This window comes from Pteropus vampyrus, unplaced genomic scaffold (genome assembly GCF_000151845.1).
Source record: "Pteropus vampyrus isolate Shadow unplaced genomic scaffold, Pvam_2.0 Scaffold51, whole genome shotgun sequence".
Lineage (NCBI taxonomy): Eukaryota > Metazoa > Chordata > Mammalia > Chiroptera > Pteropodidae > Pteropus > Pteropus vampyrus.
The window spans coordinates 1,024,317-1,043,490 of NW_011888832.1; the positions used below are offsets into that span (position 1 = coordinate 1,024,317).

The 19,174-nt window shown below is 37.4% G+C and overlaps 1 protein-coding gene across 1 annotated transcript in view; it reads left to right on the forward strand.

The window, feature by feature from the left end:
* NUDT21 (nudix hydrolase 21) overlaps nucleotides 1–17,082 on the forward strand; it is a 19,298-nt gene extending 2,216 nt beyond the window's left edge. Inside the window, exons 2-7 of the mRNA XM_011360133.2 lie at nucleotides 1,143–1,343; nucleotides 2,124–2,187; nucleotides 7,205–7,294; nucleotides 11,316–11,391; nucleotides 12,031–12,145; nucleotides 13,431–17,082. Of these exons, the coding sequence (XP_011358435.1) occupies nucleotides 1,143–1,343; nucleotides 2,124–2,187; nucleotides 7,205–7,294; nucleotides 11,316–11,391; nucleotides 12,031–12,145; nucleotides 13,431–13,452 (568 nt within the window). The 3' untranslated portion in view covers nucleotides 13,453–17,082. The remainder of the gene's footprint in view (nucleotides 1–1,142; nucleotides 1,344–2,123; nucleotides 2,188–7,204; nucleotides 7,295–11,315; nucleotides 11,392–12,030; nucleotides 12,146–13,430) is intronic.
* The last annotated feature ends 2,092 nt before the right edge of the window (nucleotides 17,083–19,174 follow it).

Below are 19,174 nucleotides of genomic sequence, written 5' to 3' on the forward strand. Positions count from 1 at the left end.
TGTGAGACCGCTGCTGCTAACGACGACAATGTCAGATTCAGCATTGAGACTCCAAGGGAAGTTCTTTCTAAAAATGTTTAAAGCACCCTGGAAATGGTATATTTTAGTTAGTTTAGAGCTGCTTCATTTATACCTAGAATTTGGCTTCTGGAATTAATTTTTTAAGTTTTGGCAACCCTTGTTTTGTTCCCCTTTCAAGAATGGCAGAGCGATTAGTTATGTAGTTATCCACTTACTGTAAAGGCATTGGGGATAGGCAAGTGTGGCCAAAGAAGTCTTACTCGAAGGCTTATAATCAAAGGCTTCTTTCTTACTGTGAGGCTTGATTAAGGGTTTACAAGGTGATAGTGTGATAAAATCTAAATGTTATTTTTAACTATCTTTAAGGAAATTTTTTTATTGTTAATAGGCAAGGTGAGAACGGTCTTCAACAATATGAGCCGTATTTTGAATTCTTGATAAAGGAGGAGAGACTATTCAGATTAGGCAGAAGATATGAATGAGGAGAAAGGAAGAGTAAGGATAATGAATGGAATAAATGAAAAGGCTAAAAAAAGTGTTAGAGGGAAAGAACAGTTCATTGGAAGAGAAAGGGTTGTGGTACCAAAAGAGTCTGAGGATAATTGACTGGGAGGAATGGAGAATAACAGGAGAGATGATGGAAAGTGGTGGCTCAGCTTGTAGAAAAAGAGAGATTAGCCATTATTGCCCATAATTAATAGAACTTCTGATTAGATTAGTAGTCAGAGGAACCCAAGGGGACGTTAGCCAGGTCGGCTATGTTAGTTTACCAGCCACGATCCAAAACCAGAGGATTACCAGATGTCCATATAACCACTTCTTTAAGCATTTAAAGGCCTTCTGGATAGTGCTCTCTATGCTTGCAAGTTCAAGTGTGGAGTAATAACAGCTTGATCTAAAAAGCAGCTCTGGTTTTAGAGTACAAAGACCTGGATTCTAATCTCTGCTGTCTCATTAACTACTTGTGTAACCTTGGACAAATCTTATGTCTCTGAATACAATATATACACTTTTTGGAAAAATATATACACTTTTTACCATTTTTAAAAATATGGTTGGTATCTGTTATGGTAAATTATGGTGTTCAGTTCTCACGTTAGATGTTTGTCTTCGGATCACAGGTACCCTCTCACCAATTATACTTTTGGTACAAAAGAGCCCCTTTATGAGAAGGACAGCTCTGTTGCAGCCAGATTTCAGCGCATGAGGGAGGAATTTGATAAAATTGGAATGAGGAGGACTGTGGAAGGGGTTCTGATTGTACACGAGCACCGGCTACCCCATGTGCTTCTGCTACAGCTGGGAACAACTTTCTTCAAATTGTAAGTGTCATTGGAAATTAACAAGACAACTTTTAATAGGATTGCTGTTTTATGGAGCTTTGGAATATAGTTTTTGCCAGTTAGTTGTTTACCTCAACAAACACAGTTGTTAATAGAGTCTTTAGAAAGAGAAAAATCACAAGGTATTTTTCTCCAGTGTAGTGCTCATTTATTGCCTTAGTAGAAATCTGCGTGTTACTGTATATTATCGACGCTAATGACAGAGCTTGATAGGAGCCCTGTTAAACAAATTAGTCCAAGTTCAGTTACTAGATGTCATTGTAGCATTACTAAGAACATTCGATATTATTTCTTAGGATAAGTAGTGTTTCCTATTCTTAAAATGACTTAGTCCACAACTGACCAGATTGTACCAAAAGAGAGGTCTCAAATGTTGAGGTTGGAGTTCTGAAAAAATGCCCTATTCTACAAACATGAAGAGTGTGGTTCATTGCTCTCTGGACATTTCTAGATTCCCATTATCACCAGATAGCTTCCAGGGAAAACAGACTGGAAAGGACTGATGGCCAGCAGTTGTGCGATGTTTATGTTACAGTGTTTAAAATTAGGGTTTGTGTACCATTACTTTGGTTAATTAACATTATGAATTCAGCTTTCTGTTTCTAGCACATTCTTCCTCCTCTCTTTGACATGTTTTGATTGCCTTATGTGAAACCTGTAATGTGTTATTCATTTACTTGATAGAAATAACTACTGTCTTCTTCCTGTTATCCCCAAATTGTATTAAGTCAAAAGCTGAAATTCTTAACCTTTATGCAGACCTGGTGGTGAACTTAACCCAGGAGAAGATGAAGTTGAAGGACTAAAACGCTTAATGACAGAGGTATTTTTCTGTTTAACCACTTTGATAGTTTTATTATTGTCCATCTAAATACCATCAACTTAATTGATAATTAGGCTTTTTATGTTTTATAAAAGGATGTTTATTTTGAATATTTACTTCACAATAAATAAAACTCAAATCCCAGAGTGTTAATATATATGTTTATTTTCTGCAAATTGAACTTCCGCTTGCTTTATCTTAACTTTTTTTTCATTGAAATGTTGACATAACAATAATGGTTAAGAAATGCCAACATTAGGTACTTACTGTGCTAGTCACTAAATGTTTTACCTGCAGTAACTCCTTTAATCATCACAACAACCCTAGGAAGTAGATATTATTATTAATCCCATTTTACTGATAAACCACTGATAAACCGGGCACAGAGTGTTGATTTGCTTGATGTTATATAGCTGGTATGTCGTGGAGCTGGAGATTCGAATGCAGATAGTTTTGTTCCAGAGTAGGCCTCTACCTCTATAGAATTTTGACAAGAGAATGATCCTGTTAGATACCTATTTTCCTTTCTGCACATAATCTTTTAGGCTTTGCCCAAGTTGTACTACTTTTTAAAAGTCATTCTCATGTCTGCCTCTGAAGATTGGGGGCCAAATGTATAGATGCTGGAAATTTTTGAGATTATAGGTTGTTTTTGTTATTAAATATTTTTCCTTTTTAGCATACAATCTGCTCCCCCCACTCCACCCCCACAATTACAACTGTGCAAAAACCTTGGCAAATACAGAAAAGTACAAACTAAAATTACCTGTAATTCTACCACTTGACCTATTTGTTTTGTCTTCCTAGTAATATTTAAAAATGCATTATAACTCAAATATTGTGCTGTTCTCGAGCATCCATTTACATATGGTAGATCGAACCTACTTCCTTGGCTCAACTCCTTCTCAAAACTCCACCAAAAAGACAGTAAAAGGGTTTAAAAAAGATATAAATCCAGTAAGATTGAGGGGGGTGCAAGACGAGACAATAGCAAAAAATTTTTAGAAGCTGGAAAACAGGCAGATTATAACTGACTTAGCAGATACAGAGACCTCAGCCCAGCAGGCAGGCAGTTCAGGACCCAGCACTGCAGAACACCAGAAAGGCTAGGGAATTGGAGGTGCCTGATACCTATGAAGGTGGGGCCATGCATGGACTGAAAACTGGGTTGATCAACAGACTGTATAGGCTGCATTATACCCAGACTGTCTTACCTACTCTGTACAATTAGGCAAAGTGTAGCTGGTGATCGATTCTTGGTAGAGATTGAATCGGAATACATTAAAGAATGAAAAAGTTGAGGTGGGGAGAATAATTGAAAGTTTACATCCTGAATGATGAGACTTCTAGACTTCTACTAGGCTGATAGTGTCAACAACTAGTTTTACCCCAGGTTGCAGGTTGGAGGTTTTGTTTCTGGAGAAATTGACAAAAAACCCAAAGCAAACAAACTCCAAAGAAGAAAAAGAGCAAAAGGAACTCAAACAGAAAATTCAGTGATCAACAAAATCATGATTAATATTCTTGGTGTGGTAAAAGGAGATATTGCCTCTATGGAACAATGTGCCATTAAAAGAGACTGTTAAGCTGACAAAAAAAAAGAACATAGGCGTATTAGTTAGCAGAATGAAAAATTCAGTGGAGAGTTAAAAGATTGAGTTGAGGAAATCTACCAGAAAATAGAACAAAAAGATTGAACATAGGTAAGAAAAGATAAAATTAGATCATTCTAGAAGGAACAGTATAAACTACAGTCGACCCTTGAACAACGTGGGTGTTAGGGGCGCCAACTCCCCTCACAGTCATATCTGCTTATAACTTCTGAGTCTCTGAAAACTTAACTACTAATAGTCTACTGTTGACCAGAAGCCTTATTGATAACATAAACAGTCAACACATATTTTGTATGTTATATGTATTATGTACTGTATTCTTAGAATAAAGTAAGCTAGAGAAAAAATGTTATTAAGAAAACATTTAAGAAAAAATGTTATTAAGAATCATAAGGGAGAGAAAATACATTTATAGCACTGTATGTATTGAAAAACTACACATATAAGTGGACCTGGAGCAGTTTAAACCTGTTTTGTTCAGAGGTCAACTGTATAGATAAATAGAACAGAGGAAAAGGAAGAATTTACAAAGTAATAATTGAAGAAAATTTCCCAAACTCAAAGACCATAAGTGTGCAGATTGAAAAGAACTACTGGCCTGCTCTCTGTAACGGATGTTAAAAGATCCACGCAAAGGCATATCATTATGAGATTTTAAATCAATCAGGATAAACAGAAAATCCTAAAAGCTTCCAGAGTTAGCAGGTGGGGAAGGGAGACCTCGGATAAATACAAAGCATCAAAATCAGAAATGGCATCAAATTCCCAAAAATAATACTGGAAGCCAAAAGATCGTGAACATTCCTTTGTAAATCTTAGAAAACATGATTTCTGTCCTTGATTTTTTTTTGTCTAATCAAACTAAATCGTGTGCACGTAAAATAAAGTTATTTTCCCAAATGTGATATCTCTTGTACCTTTTCTCAGGAAAGCTATTAGAGGATGTTCACCACCAAAGTGAGAAAATAAACTAAGAAGATAAAGAATTCAGAATATAGAGGATCTGACAACACAGGAGGGAGGCAGAGGGAAGCCCTAGGACTCCAGCCGTGAACATCTACAGATTGGAGCAGGATGACAGAAAAATGTCTCCTAGAAAAATGAAATTGATAGAATAATCGATGTTTGAATTGAGAAGAAATTTAAGCTCTGTGGAAAATGCAAGGATGAATTAGTGATAGCAAATGAAATGAAAGTTATTAACTCCAGAAAAAGAGATAGTTGTAGAAAGAAGTGTGATAATAGTTACTAAATGCTCTGTTGTGTCTGATTCACCTAGTTATTAATTTAAATACTGATTATCAACAAACATTTATAATGGGAGGATAGTGGAAGAGAAAATATGAATGGGAGATGTGGTTTTAAGGTAAATTCTCATCCACAGTAGAGGGTGTTAATTAGTGGGGTTGTTTTTTAGGTTTTTAAAAATTAAAGTAATCAAGAAATGGTCATAAAAATGTGTTAAAAATGTACTTTTATAGTGGAGAAATCTGCAAACACTACCTCAGCCAGGTGATCAAGGTTAACATCAGTGATATCATGTTGATAGAATGTACTCTTGATGTGATGGGATGAGAAAGGCACATTACCTCTGCAATCTCTCCCCAGTCTCCCCAAAATCCATAACCCCAGTCCAATTGAGGGACATTCTGCAAAATACCTAACCAGTACTCCTCAGAACTGTCCGGATCATCAAAAACCGACAGCTAAATATAATGTGATATCCTAGACAGGTTCCTGGAACTGAAAAAGGATGATAAAAACTAAGGATATCTGAATAAATTGTGGACTTAATAAATATCAGAGGACATACAGGCAGCCAGTAGACATATAAAAAGATGCCCAATGTCACTAGTCATCAGAAGAACGAAAATTAAAACCACAATGAAGTATCACCTCACACCTGTCAGAATGGCTGTCACTAAACCAGCAAACAATAGGTGTTGGTGAAGATGTGGACAAAAGGGAACCCTCCTGCACTATTGGGGTTGCAAATTGGTGCAGCCACTATGGAAAACAGTATGGCGGTTCCTCACAAAGTTAAAAATAGAACGACAGCATGACCCTGCAATTCCACTTCTGGGTATTTCTTCGAAGAAATCCAAAACATTTAATTCGAAAAGATATATGCACCCCTATATTCATTGCAGTGTTATTAGCAATAGCCAAGATAAGTGCCCATTAATAGAGGATTGGATAAAGAAGTGGTGCATATATACAATGAAATATTGCTCCACTATTAAAAAGAATGAAATCTTACCATTTGTGACAGACAAATGGATGGACCAAGAAGGCATCATGCTAAGTGAAATAAGTCAGACAAATACCATATGATTTCGCTTACATGTGGAATCTAAACAACGAAATAAATGAACAAACTGAGGGTTGCAAGATGGGAGGGAGGTTGGGGGTTGGGTGAAAAAGGTAAAGGGATGAAGTACAAACTGGTAGTTACAAAATAGTCATGGTGTTGTAGAGTACAGCAAAGGGAGTATAGTCAATAATATTGTAATAACTGCATGATGCCAGATGGGTACTGGACTAATTAGGGGGATCACTTTGTAATTATGTAAATGTCTAACCACTATGCTGGACACATGAAAATAATATTGAATGACAGCTGTAATTGAAAAATAAAAATTAAAAAAAATAAGATGTAAGTATTCATTAGTTATGACAAATGTAATATACTAATTTAAGATTATACAATGGGGAAACTGGGTGTGGGATATATGGGAAGTCTCTGTACCATCTTTGCAACATCTCTGTAAATCTTAAATAGTTCATTTAAAGACAAGAATGCTTTTAAAAATAGAGGCAAATATCGGGGGCGAGGGGAATAGATAAGAGTTGAAAGTTATAGCCAGTGGGAATGGATGAAGTAGATCAGGGAGGGAACTGCTCTTTCTTGTTATTAACCTTGTTGAATCATTTTTGACTAAAATGTAGAGTATAGCTTTTATTAAAGCAAGTTTAATGTTATGCTATACAGAATCATAAAAAGAAAAATGTGAATTTTGCACACTTATTTCTATAACTTGGCCAGGTGAGTGACATACAAAAGCTACGATTGATTCTAGAAAAGCTATTGTCTGCCATCGGCCTATATTAGTAATTGATGACCTTTTTTTCATGTATAGCCAGAGCATATAACAGCATATTCTTTGGTCCTCTATGGTTATGCTGATGCTAGGTTGCCAGTTTTTAACTAATAGTGTATGTCTTGGGCAGAGTGACACACATAATAATAATAATAATAAATTATAGAAGGAAAATTCACATGGAAGGCATGTTAGCCGTGTCTCTATTAGCAGTGCTGCCAAAAAAATTCTTTTTGTCGAAGAAGGGTTTTCACAGGTATGTGTATTTAGTGGTTTACTGGCTCTATCACTTGTTTTTGACAGATACTGGGTCGTCAAGATGGAGTCCTGCAAGACTGGGTCATTGATGACTGCATTGGTAACTGGTGGAGACCAAACTTTGAACCTCCTCAGGTTAGCGTTCAGTTAATATTTACTGCGCATTTGGGGAAGTAGGAAAGTGATTTAATTCCAGCCATTTAAAAAGATCATAGTAGAATTTGACTTAAAATTTCCTTGTTAGTAGAATTTGACTTAAAATTACGTTCCTTAATTTAGATAAAAAATTAAAAAGCCAAGCATTTTTTCTCTTAAAGGAAAATTCCAAACATATACAAAAGGGAAGAGAATAGTAGTTACCTGTCATCCGCTTTCAGCAGTTAGCAACTCATGGTCAAATTTCAGCAGCCCCCTCCCTGCACTGCCCCATCTCACCGCCCTCAACTTAGATTATTTTGAAACAAATTTTAGGTATAATTTTAATCATAAATATTCCAGTGTGCATCTCTAAATGATAAGGCTTTTTAAAAAATATAACCACAGTACTGCCATATCATACTAAGAATAAGAACTAATTTCATAATATCATTAAATACGCAGTACTGTTTACATATTCTGGATAGTTTCAAATTTTATTGTTATTTTGTTTTTATAATTTGTTTGAACTAGGATAGTTACTTAAGTGTCTTTTATATCTACAGGTTGGTTCCCCGTCTTTTTTTTCCTTGTGATTTGTTAGGCTGCTTAAAGTCTTTAGTGTTTCCATTGCCGATTACATCTCCGTTGTCATTGAACATGGAGCTGTTTCTTTTTGTCCTGTAAATTGGTAGTCCTGTAAATTGGTAGTTGGATCCATAGATGGGATTTGGACTCGGTTTTTTGGGAGAAGGGTACAAGGCTGTCAGAGATGGTATATTGTTTATCTGTTGCCATATAATATATTGCCCAAAACTTAAAAGTGTAAAACAGCATTTATTATCTTTGTTTCTCAGAGTCATAGTTCTAGGAGCTGCTTAGCTGAGTGATTCTGGCTCATGGCCCCTTGAGAAGTTCTGGGCGAGTTGTCAGCTGGGATTACATCATTTCAAAGCTGGACTGAGGGTTAAGGATCTGGTGCCAAACTCACACGTGTGTTTGTTAGCAGACCTCCCAGTTCCTCCTGGCTGTTGGACTAAAGGCTTCAGGTCCTTGCTGGCTATTGACCTAAGGCCTTCCTCGGTTGCCATGAGAGCTGCATAGGGAAGCTCCCAGAAAGACATCTGGCTTTCCCCAGAGCGTGTGACCCAAGAGATAGAGACATTAACAGAAAACACCCAAGTTGGAAGCTAGTTTCTTACAGTCTGTTACAACTTAATCTTGGCGGTGACATACTAGCAGTTCTGCTGTAAGCTATTGGTCACACAAACCCACCTAGTACATTGCGGAAGGGGACCACACAGAAGTGTGGATACCAGGAGACAGGGACCAGTGAGGGTCATCTTGGAGGCTGGCCACCACAGTGGTATTGTGTACATCATCAGGAATTTCATAATGTCTTGTCTCTCTTTGTAATGTTAGCAGCTCATCGATGGTAGTTTCCTGCATCCTTTAATTCATTAGGATTGTGATCTTTATATAAAGAGAAAGTTCTCTCGTCAGCTACTTGGTTACCTTGAAGTATAGTTTGTGTAGGAAACAGTAGATGCTTCTTTTCCTCTGCCTACCGCTTTTCAGAAGAATGAATTAACTCCTTAGCATCCTCCAAAGATTTGACTTCATTCAAAAGAGAGGATAAGACAGAGACTTAGATGCAGACTGTTTGGGGGCTGATGCCAGGAAGGAGCAGAGTCCAGGGAAACAGAGACCAGAGAAGTCAGAAGAGGGAACATAACCGATCTCAGTATAGCAGTGGGGAGCCAGAATGATTTTGCTAAGGACTGGGAGGAACCATGTGGAATGCACCTCGAAATTGTCCATTGGAAGGAGGGGAGGCCAGGGACTCCTGTCCGTCATTCGATGAGGAGTGCATTAACTCCCTTGCACTTTCACGTTGAGTCCAAGCACGGGCTGAGACTTTCCAGGCTCTGGAAATACTTCGAGGCTGAAAAACAGAGCGGGGTGGTGGCAGCAAACAGAGCTTTCTGACATTTTCAAACACAGCTGCCCTGGAATCTGAGGTGCCAAGAGAAACTGTGATGAGAGGTACAAAAAGCATCAGTTTCAGTGACCTTTAAAAGTGTCATACAACCTCATGGAGTTTCATATTTCATGTATTTATTCCATTGTAATGATCGATAATGTTACTGGTGTGTAGGTTTTTCTATGTTTGGCTAATGGGAGACTCTCGAAGTTGGAGCCTGCATTCTTTTGACAAAGCTCTATGAGTTTGATACCTTCTTTGCATGACAAAAATTGCACAGAATATCAGCTAAGCTAAAGATTGTTCTATCCTCTTCCTTGTGACTCCCTGCATGGCCGAGAGGCAGGAAGATAAATGCTGAGGAAGCTGGTGTTAGCGCTCACTGCCTGAGAATTGTGTTAGCTTTAAGAAAGTGTAATTTCATCTGGAGTGGTGAAGTTCCTGGTCCAAAAAGACACAGAACAGCTGCTGTAAACTTTTTTGAACATTCCTTCATTTAACTGGGAAATGCTCAGCAATGAGATCCCCAGGCTACTTTCTGAATGCTCTCAGGCCTCTCCCCTCCCATGGTCCTGGGCGATTCTCTTAGTCCACTGAACCCTGGCCTTGGCTGGGCTAGTACAAGATGTAAAGGTTGTGTGTTTAGTAAACTTGGTGTCAGTGGGAAAAGAGCATGACGCCATCTGCCTATCTCAGTCTTTTTGTCTAAAGTACACTTGGCTTAAAATAAACACGGAAACGAGGCTGGAGGAGAAAGGCTTAAAAGAAAAGGAACACGTAGCCAGCCACTTTGGTTTGGTCGTGGGTTGGGAACTTATTTTGTTGTATGTGAACCTCAGGTCTCTTTTAGCCTGTGCTATTCAAGCTACTTCTCACATCTTTGTCTCTTGCTGCCCGTGTGCCTGGTTCTCATGATGGCGCAGGACACCGCCAAAGCCCGGACAGTTGTCTGGATTCATCATACCCTATGTAATTATTCTAACTTGAATACTGGTTAGGTGCTATTGGGATAGTATAGTGGGAAATAACATAGGCTTTTATAGTGAGGTAAGGGTTGGACAGATAAAGTTGAATCTGGCCTCACTACTTAGTTGTGTCATCTCCTCAAAGACGCTTAGCCTCTCACTGTAAGTTCCTTACGTAAAATGAGTGTGATATACCTTTGGCAGCCTCTGTTTTCATCCTACTTTCCTCATGTCTGTTTTTAACACTTTGTAATTCCTTGCCCTCAAGCACAATTCCAAAAGCAAATTTTTTTCTGAAAGTATCGTAGGGAGATGTAGGAGACATTTTCATAACATACACACAGAACAAAAAGAAATCTCTTAGACTTTTAAAATTATGTTAAAATTCTTCTTTCTCATATAGTAACCTCTCCTCTGTAATTCTCTTCATCCCTTTAAATTCTCCAAAATATTTTCTCCGTTTTCCCAAGCAGTTTGACTCTCTCCAGCTGGCAGAACTCCACTTATATTGCTCATCCAGTGTTCCTGAAGTGTCTGTGTGTAGCAAGGTGGGGCAGGGCGGGAGGGGGGCGGTGCGGCGCTGTGGGGAGCATCCTGTCAAATACCTCACAGGCCATATTTAACTTTTAATACAAGAAACATGTCCACATCAGGACTCTAGAAAGTTTAACTTAGTAATGATTTTTTTTTTTAAACTTTTTTTAGAAACACCAATTTCTCAGACTGTAAATCCTGTGTCTACATATTTGTCTTAAATGGTCGAATGGTTTACTACTTGTTATTTTGTATTTATTAAAGCATTTATTTGTTAGTATATCTGTTAGGTACTAAATCCCAATAAAGAGAAGACTAGAAAGAATTCTCCTTCCCCCAGCAGTTTGCACTGCATTGGAGAATAAACATATAAAGAAATAGATGAAGACATGGGATATATGTTAAAATAAAATTGTGTCAAGATCGTGAGGAACTTGTTGGTCTCAGAGGGTTGCTATTTGGGAGAAGTTGATAAACAGGCATGGAAGTACGAGGGATGTCTTGGTATCAACAAATGAGCCTCTTTTGTTTTTTTCAGTATCCCTATATTCCTGCACATATTACAAAACCTAAAGAACATAAGAAGTTGTTTTTGGTTCAACTTCAAGAGAAAGGTAAGTTATTTTGTTTTTGAAGGCAGCCATCTAAAAACTTTTGTAGAATAATTTCAAACCACTTTGTGTTTTTTCTAAGTTCTTCAAATTTTTGGATTTATTGTAAAACTAAAAACACATACCATGTTTATACAGAATCACCTAGTTTTTCTCATAGATGTGCCAGTTATGCTACTGGGGGAAAATATGTTTAACTAGAGCATAAAATACCAGATTATAGTGTTTCTAATAACTGTTTAGATGCTGATGTTGATTTTCCACATTGAGGTAAACTGAAAATTGTAGGAGACAGATGAATTGATTTTTTAAAAATATCATCTTTAGGCCTGTTACATGTTTTAATAAGCAATTATTCTGTTTTTTATAATATTTTTAAAATAGAATCCAAAATAAATTACAAACCTAAGGCTCTTCTCTCCTTTATCCCAGGGCCAGAACTTAAAGATCTTGGTTGCTAGGCCGTGTGAAAGCTCTCACTACAAGCTTTTTTAAAAGACACAACCAAAATTTATTAATGAGAATTATCTTTTTCCTCAACTGTTTCTCAAATGTAAAATTGATGATTATTTTATAAATAAAGTGAAAGCAGTGATTACATAAGAAATTATAGAAAATGAATACTGTTTTGTTTTATTTTAGCCTTGTTTGCGGTTCCTAAAAATTACAAGCTGGTAGCAGCACCATTGTTTGAGCTGTATGACAATGCCCCTGGGTACGGACCCATCATTTCTAGTCTCCCTCAGCTTTTGAGCAGGTATGGAAAGTTGAACATTTTGTGGTTGATTCATCTAAACTGCCAGATTTTAAAATACTCGGAGCCATTTGAGAAAAGATAGTTTATGAATTTTGTCTTTGAGAAAGTTAAGACAGTAGATGGACCCTGAGGTCACGTGCAAGCCACAGATAAGCATGACTGACGGAAAGTGACCCTGAGTTGCGGGATGACGTTCTGGATCTGTGTAACTGCTTTTCTCCAAATCTGAGACACTCTGCAGTTAAATTTGAACTTTTCTTTCAAAGAAGCGATGGTAAAGTTGTAGTCGTCAATATCTAATAAATATGAAGGGAGTTATTTATATGAAAATGTGAAGATTGAATCTCTTGGTGTCATATGTTCTCTCTTTTTTTTGGAACCCACTGTATTTAGGCCCATATTGGGGCACGTGGGATTAAGTCTTGAATTTTTACATGGAGTTAGGTTTTCTTTTTAAGGCAGAATGATGAGAAGTGCATTTTTTTTTTAAGCTGACTTGGGCTTGTTGAGGTCTTTAGAGCCAGCTGTAGCTAGGGATCGCAGAACAGCATGGAGCTTGAGAATGCAGTCTGTGGTCAGTGTTTGGGTTTGAACTCCACCTTCGGCACTTGCTGGCAGAGTGACCATGAACAAACGGCTATACCTGTTTGCCTCTTTCTTCTTCTCTAAATGGGGATGGCAGTCCCCGCTTCATAAAATTGTGAGAACCAAGTGAAATAACACACATAAAGTGTTTACAATAGTGCCCGACACCTGGTAAGTGCTTAAAAAGGTTCGTTTAAAAACAGTTCCAGTAGTGACTTTGCCTTCTATGGAAGCTTGTTGAGTAAAATTGGTCTTTGTATTTAGTCACACTGATCAGCCTTCATCATTTACTCCTCTGCTTTGGTCTGCTGGTGGTTTACAAGCTGAAGTGTGGGCTGTGAAAAAAAGAGTCGTATTAGTCACTTACCACCTATTAGGTATTAAACACCACCTATTAGGTATCAGGAACTGTGCTGAGTAGTCAGATACAACGAGGTGTAAAAACTTCTTCCCTCAAGGAACTTATCAGTGGATAATTATCAAATTTAGACTTTTTTTTTTTATTGTAAGTGTTCAACAACGCTGTTATTTAATGTGTAAGGTGTGACAGGTGAGAGGAAGTAAGTATATCTTGGTGTAGAAAATGCCAGAAATATTGAGGGAAGGTAGAAATGTCCAAATAAGTTTTTTTATCATCTGAGGTAGGAACTGTGGAAATAATACTGTTTTTAATAAAACTGTTGTTCTTTTTAAAATTCAGGTTCAATTTTATATACAACTGAATCCCTGCACAGCGGAGAAGTTAAAGCAGCCGTCTCTGTGAGCACAGCTCTGCACAGTGTAGAGTAAACGTGGTGGAAAAGTGTTTTTGGTTTTATCTCTTTCCCAATTCCTAAATTGCTCCCTGCTTTCCGTTGTTTGAATAGCAAAGTTAATATGAAGAACTAGATAGTGGTGTAAACAAATGTGATAATGTTTAATTTGCTTTTGTTTCTACTCATACGTTTTTATACAACATTAAAGAAGTGGACTTCTTTCTATTTGTATTTTTTTTTTTTCACATTAAACTTGTAAAATTCTTATAGGCGAGGATCGTTTTCTTTCTCCCCCTCCTTAGGCTGGTGAATGTTACGAGACAGTGCAGGTTCAGTCGGGTTTATGGGACCCTTGCTCTGGAGCATTCTCGGGGGCACCGTCCGAGACCACGTTGCAGATCTTTGCGATGAGGATCTTCTGTTACTCTTGGGAACTAGATTTGCTTGAATGAGTCCAAGATGCAACTCCTGTACCAGAGTTTATGCTGCAAGGTGTATTACAGCAGCACGCGCAGCGTGTGACTAACGGTGTGTTTCACACTGGCACAGCCAGGTTTAGTGCACAAGCGTCGGACCTTAAACATGTGGGAAACCTTAAGATTGGCATGGTCGGGGAAGTCATGGGAAATGATGTGAAAAGAGACCGACGTAGAGCTCATTCGGAGTTGTTTTCTTCATGAAATGGGGGTATTATTTGTGCTGTTGTGAAATTATGTCTTAGTTATTCTTAGGGCCATGGTAAAGTTTCTAAACTTTACCTAAAGTTTTTAAAAGTGGACCTGTTAGGTTTTGAACCCTTGGATTGCAAAGTTAGTTATTTCAATTAACTTGAAGCTATATCCATATCCGTAGAGATGAGAATTTGATTTTATCAAGTAACATAAAGACTTTTCAAAAATCTGAAATCTCAGGACAGGACAGGGAATACATTTTGTCAGCCTAAGGAAAAATACCAAATTTAAAAAACTTTAAAAAATAATGCTAAATTAGTGTCAAATTTGCAGAGAGAGAATCTTAGGGCAAGGGAGTTTGCTGGCTATGTCATTGCTAATGGTCAAAGTATATTGTATATGCCTTATTACAGACGTTGACTGTAGGCTTGGTATAAAGGAAATCTTGTAAGATGCAGCTACTTAAAAAGATGGGCATAGTTATGTTTTTAATAGACAGAAATGAGTAGTTCTTACAACTTTATGGTACTGATGGCAGGACTGTTCCCCTGAGTATTGGGTGATGCAAAAAGTATAGCATGTATTTTTCTCTCTTTATACTTAAAATCAGACCAAGAACACCTGAATAATTTTACTTATAAACATTCAGTTCACTTGAGGTCCTGTTAAATCGTCACATGGTTACTTATCAAGTAGCATTTGTAAATGTGTTCACATTTAAGTAGTAGATGAGCACCAGTCTCTAGGACTGGAAATGACCTGTGATTTCCTTTGTAAGAGCCGCTAGTTCTGTGACTCATCCTCTTCCCTCAAAGGCTGACAGTCCTGCCCCTCTGGTTTATATTAGCATACTTTTAAATTACTAAAATTTTATTGAACTCACTGGTTAGCTGAGTCCTCAAAGATTGAGGAGGTCAGAATTGGAGATGGCTTGATCTAGCTCACCTTCCATGATTGCTTGGGACACCCCAATCAAAGCTACAGAGACCACATTTCAGACATGTTGGCCATTGCCATTTGGGTGGACTTTTTTCTAGGTGTAATTTATAAAGTGCTGTCAGTATAGGAATGTTTTAATTGAAGAGTTATCTGATTCGAGGCCACTCACATGTTTTGTAACTTCAGCTTTGACCTAGAAATTCTTTCTTGTTCACTACTTTCCAGTGTCATTGCTTGAGTCAGTCACCCATGTGCCAGGGCCTAGGTGAGAAAAACCTTTGATTTAAGCCAGCTGGGTTACTAATGTCGGCATTTAAGAGGTACGGTTTTGAATGTAAAATTCATAACACACAAACACAAATTTTTCAAATTGGTTTTGAACTAGTCAGCCAGTTGTGTCCCAATACTCTTGTGGTTTCCTGAAGGAAATAGCAAACTAGAGAAGGAAGTTTAAATCATGTATTTCTATAGCATTAGAAGAGGATACAGGGCACTGATTAACACTAAGGTCTTTTGATAAATAAGTTCTGATCACACTTCTTCAAGAACTAACAGTCTTGAATCATGCATTCCAGTTCTCTACATACTAAATACTGAATAATTTTTTCAGTGAGCTCTTGAGTAACTGACATTTTTGACTGCCTTCTTGTGTTCCAGGTTTGCTTACACATGAGAGCCCTGTCTTGTATTCTATAACTACAGTATTTGCCAGGTTATTCTCCCTGAGTAATCCAAGTAGTGCATATTCTATATAAAACTATCAAATGGCACCAGAAAATATTCAACAGATTAAAGGGAAAAAATGAAAAGTTTTACTTAAGTGTTTTAAATTGTTTTTAACATTGACAACCCTTTGAAGAAAAGTGAAATTTGTTTTTTTCCTGATGAAGAGTTGTGATTTTTTTTAAAAAGTAGATAATACTTAAAATGGCATTATGATAATTCTTCATGTGAATTTGTACTAAACGGGTCTGGATTTTTATTATTGTCTTACCTTGAAACCAGTACTGTGTGGTTCAGTTAATTTGGATATTAAAGAATACCGTTAAGTTAGCATTTTATTTGGATAAAACAACCAAATGAGCCAGTCTGTTTTTTTTTTTTTCCATGCTTAATTAAAAGTGAGAGGTAAAAGACCTCCGCATTCTGCAGCCTGGCAAGCAGTCAGCTTCGATTCCCCTTAAATGATGTGACTGTTATGCTCTCAGGTTTTTAGTGACTGTTATTTTAAGTACCTGCTCTGTCACTTGAGGTGAAATGGAGTCGCTTTTCACATTGGAGTTCCTCAAACTTACCATTTTTTCTAGTTCATAGTGTTTGGGACAGTATGTGCCTCTTACTAAGACTTGCAGAGAGTGTACAATTCTGTGTTTTGCACAGCCAGAGAAGGCTTAGTGGTTTTTAACTAATACAAGTCAGCTTCTGTAGCATAAGGTTTTATTTCCCACAATTAGTCCACTTGTTTTCTCTCACTTATTATTTAAGTTAAACTGGACTCACTTCAGTTTCCCTTTTGTTTAAATATGTGATGAGAAACAAAATAGGGTAATTTGACTTGAGCCATAAAACTCATTTTAATATTAGCTTGTATTATACTTATCAAGCTTGTTTTTGTGAAAAAAAAAGACTAAAACTTAAGTAAGTTTAGACTAAACCAGTTTAGAAGTAATTTGTATTTTAGTGATGGATTGTATCGTAAGACGCAAGGTAACTTGGGAAAACACTGTGCTGCTCAGTTGAAGGAAAGGTCCGTGCATTTAAAAATTTAAACTTTCGGTTACTATGTTCACATCATAGAGTACAAGCATCATTGGTAGTTTGGCTTTGAGAATTTTTCTTGTGTTAAGTTTATAGAAAATGTATAAAAGAAACTGTTTGAAGTTTTGGTTATATTTTTATATTTGTAAACAAAGTCTGATTAAAATGGTCACTGTTCTTTTTTAATTTCATTTTACTGTCATTTCCATTAAAAACATTTAAAACAGAACAACCCTGTGATCGCGTGTGGCTGTTAACCTCAGTATGCCTTCAGAAGTCCTGCACAGTTCTTTTTCGGTGTCAGTGACCAGGGACTGTTAGGTAAGTGAGAGACGTGGCGTAAGAGCAAGGGCTTGCAGACCCGGGACGTGGACATCGCCCTCCCCCGCACTCCTCCGCTGTGCGTTAGGCGTGTTCTAGGCTGATGCAGTACCCTGCAGAGTGAAGGGGCCACTCTGATTTGGAACCTGAGGGTGCATTTAGAAGTTGCCACACAAATGTGTACCTGTGTGCTGTTATGTCATAGGAGACTTCAGTTTCTCATAAAGAGTGTTGACTCCTATGTTTTTTTTTTTTTTTCAAAACTTGCCTGGAAGTCATGATGTTCTGGGATTCCGTGCCTGCTGCTCATGTGATACTGTGTAAGTCAGTTTCAGCATCTTAAACAGAAACAATTCATTAAAACTATGAGAATATATGTGTAATGAAACCATAGCCCTGATGCTTTGTATCTGAACAAAAGTTGAACAAAACGTGATGAAGTTATTGCAGAGTTCTGAAAATTTTACTACTTGTGTGTTTTATAGCAGACACCAAAGAGCTATGAAAAATTATGAAAGAAAAGCTAAAAATTGAAGTATACCAATTAGTTTTTTTCTGTACAGATTTGAGAGGTTGGTTATTTTTCCTCCTCTTCTGGATTTGTAGTCGAACACATCGGTCCCACTCGGGAAGCACCAGAATTCCGTGAGGAGCAAATTTAAGGCTACTGGATTAGGTAATGAAGTTCACTTCCTAGGAAGTTAGTCTTAAACCACAAAACGACTGAGCCTTTCTCACAGGATGGTGAAAATCAAAGTGATGAGTATGAAAGGATTTCAGACATTTAAAAAAATGACAATAGCAATAATGCATGTAGGTGTGAATCTTACTCCACACAAACTGGTTTGTCTGAAATGACACATTTCTTTATTTCCTTTAAATTATACCTAGTCAGCCACCAATGCACAAACATGGCAGGAAATTCAGTCTCGCAGTCATTGGGAGCGGGCGCCCTACCCAAAGTCTCAAAAGAATCAACCCAGAGGCATAAATTGTACTCTGAAATGAAGGTGGGGGTGGGGAGAGCTTGGCTTCCATTGTGTGCTCCACACTTTCTTGTCCAAGTCAAACCAGCCAGGTAAAGTCTACAGCTGTTGTCTCTCTGCCACACTCGAGACTTAGGACTCAACTGACAATAGGCAGTACCTTACACCGATGGGCCAGCCTTCCCGGGCGCACTTTCATCCCTTTTGTGTCCTGCTTCCTGCCCTGGTCCTCTCATGGAGTAGGATCCAATACAAAGAACCGGAGCATTGGTTGGCTTTAGGAGGTGGGTAATGTTTTTGCAAAAAGTGTGCAAAAGCCTTGGAGTGGGAGAGGAAAAAAATTTAGAACAAATACTCAATAAAATACCTGGACACAAACCTTTAAAAATTTTTAAATGCAAATAAAAAATAACCTTATATAGTTGGGTCAATTTCACCTATCATATTGAATCTTTAGAAACATTAAATCTTCTAAACATTTATGATTAATTTAGACTATAGTCTTTATGTAGTAGAATCAAATGTAAAGAGTTGCTATTAAACACTTTACAGAGTTATTCCAGAAGGCTAAAATTTTAATACTTAGAAATTAGTAATAATTCAGAGGAGTACAGCACTTTGAAACCCAAGATGATGGAATATTGTAATACGGCAGATCTATCAACAACAGTCCCTTATGATGAAAAGTTTGGTGTGGTATTTTGTTACTTGTGACTTGGATTGAATATAGATCATCTGACAGTGTAATTTAGAAATTACTGGGGCTCAGATAAAGTAGAACAGTTGCTCCCCTGGAAAATTATTTTAAAAAATATTTTACCAATAAAGTTAAAAGTTTAGCATTTTAATCAAATGGTCGTGGGTAGAGAACCAAAGAGAGCTGAAGCCCAATATTCATATAGACCTCATAAAAAAGTGTGTGTGTGTGTGCGCGCGCGCGCAGTAACCACTCGCCACTCCCACCCCCCCAAAAACTGAACTGTTGTGTTTCATTACAGGCCCTTTAATGTTTCT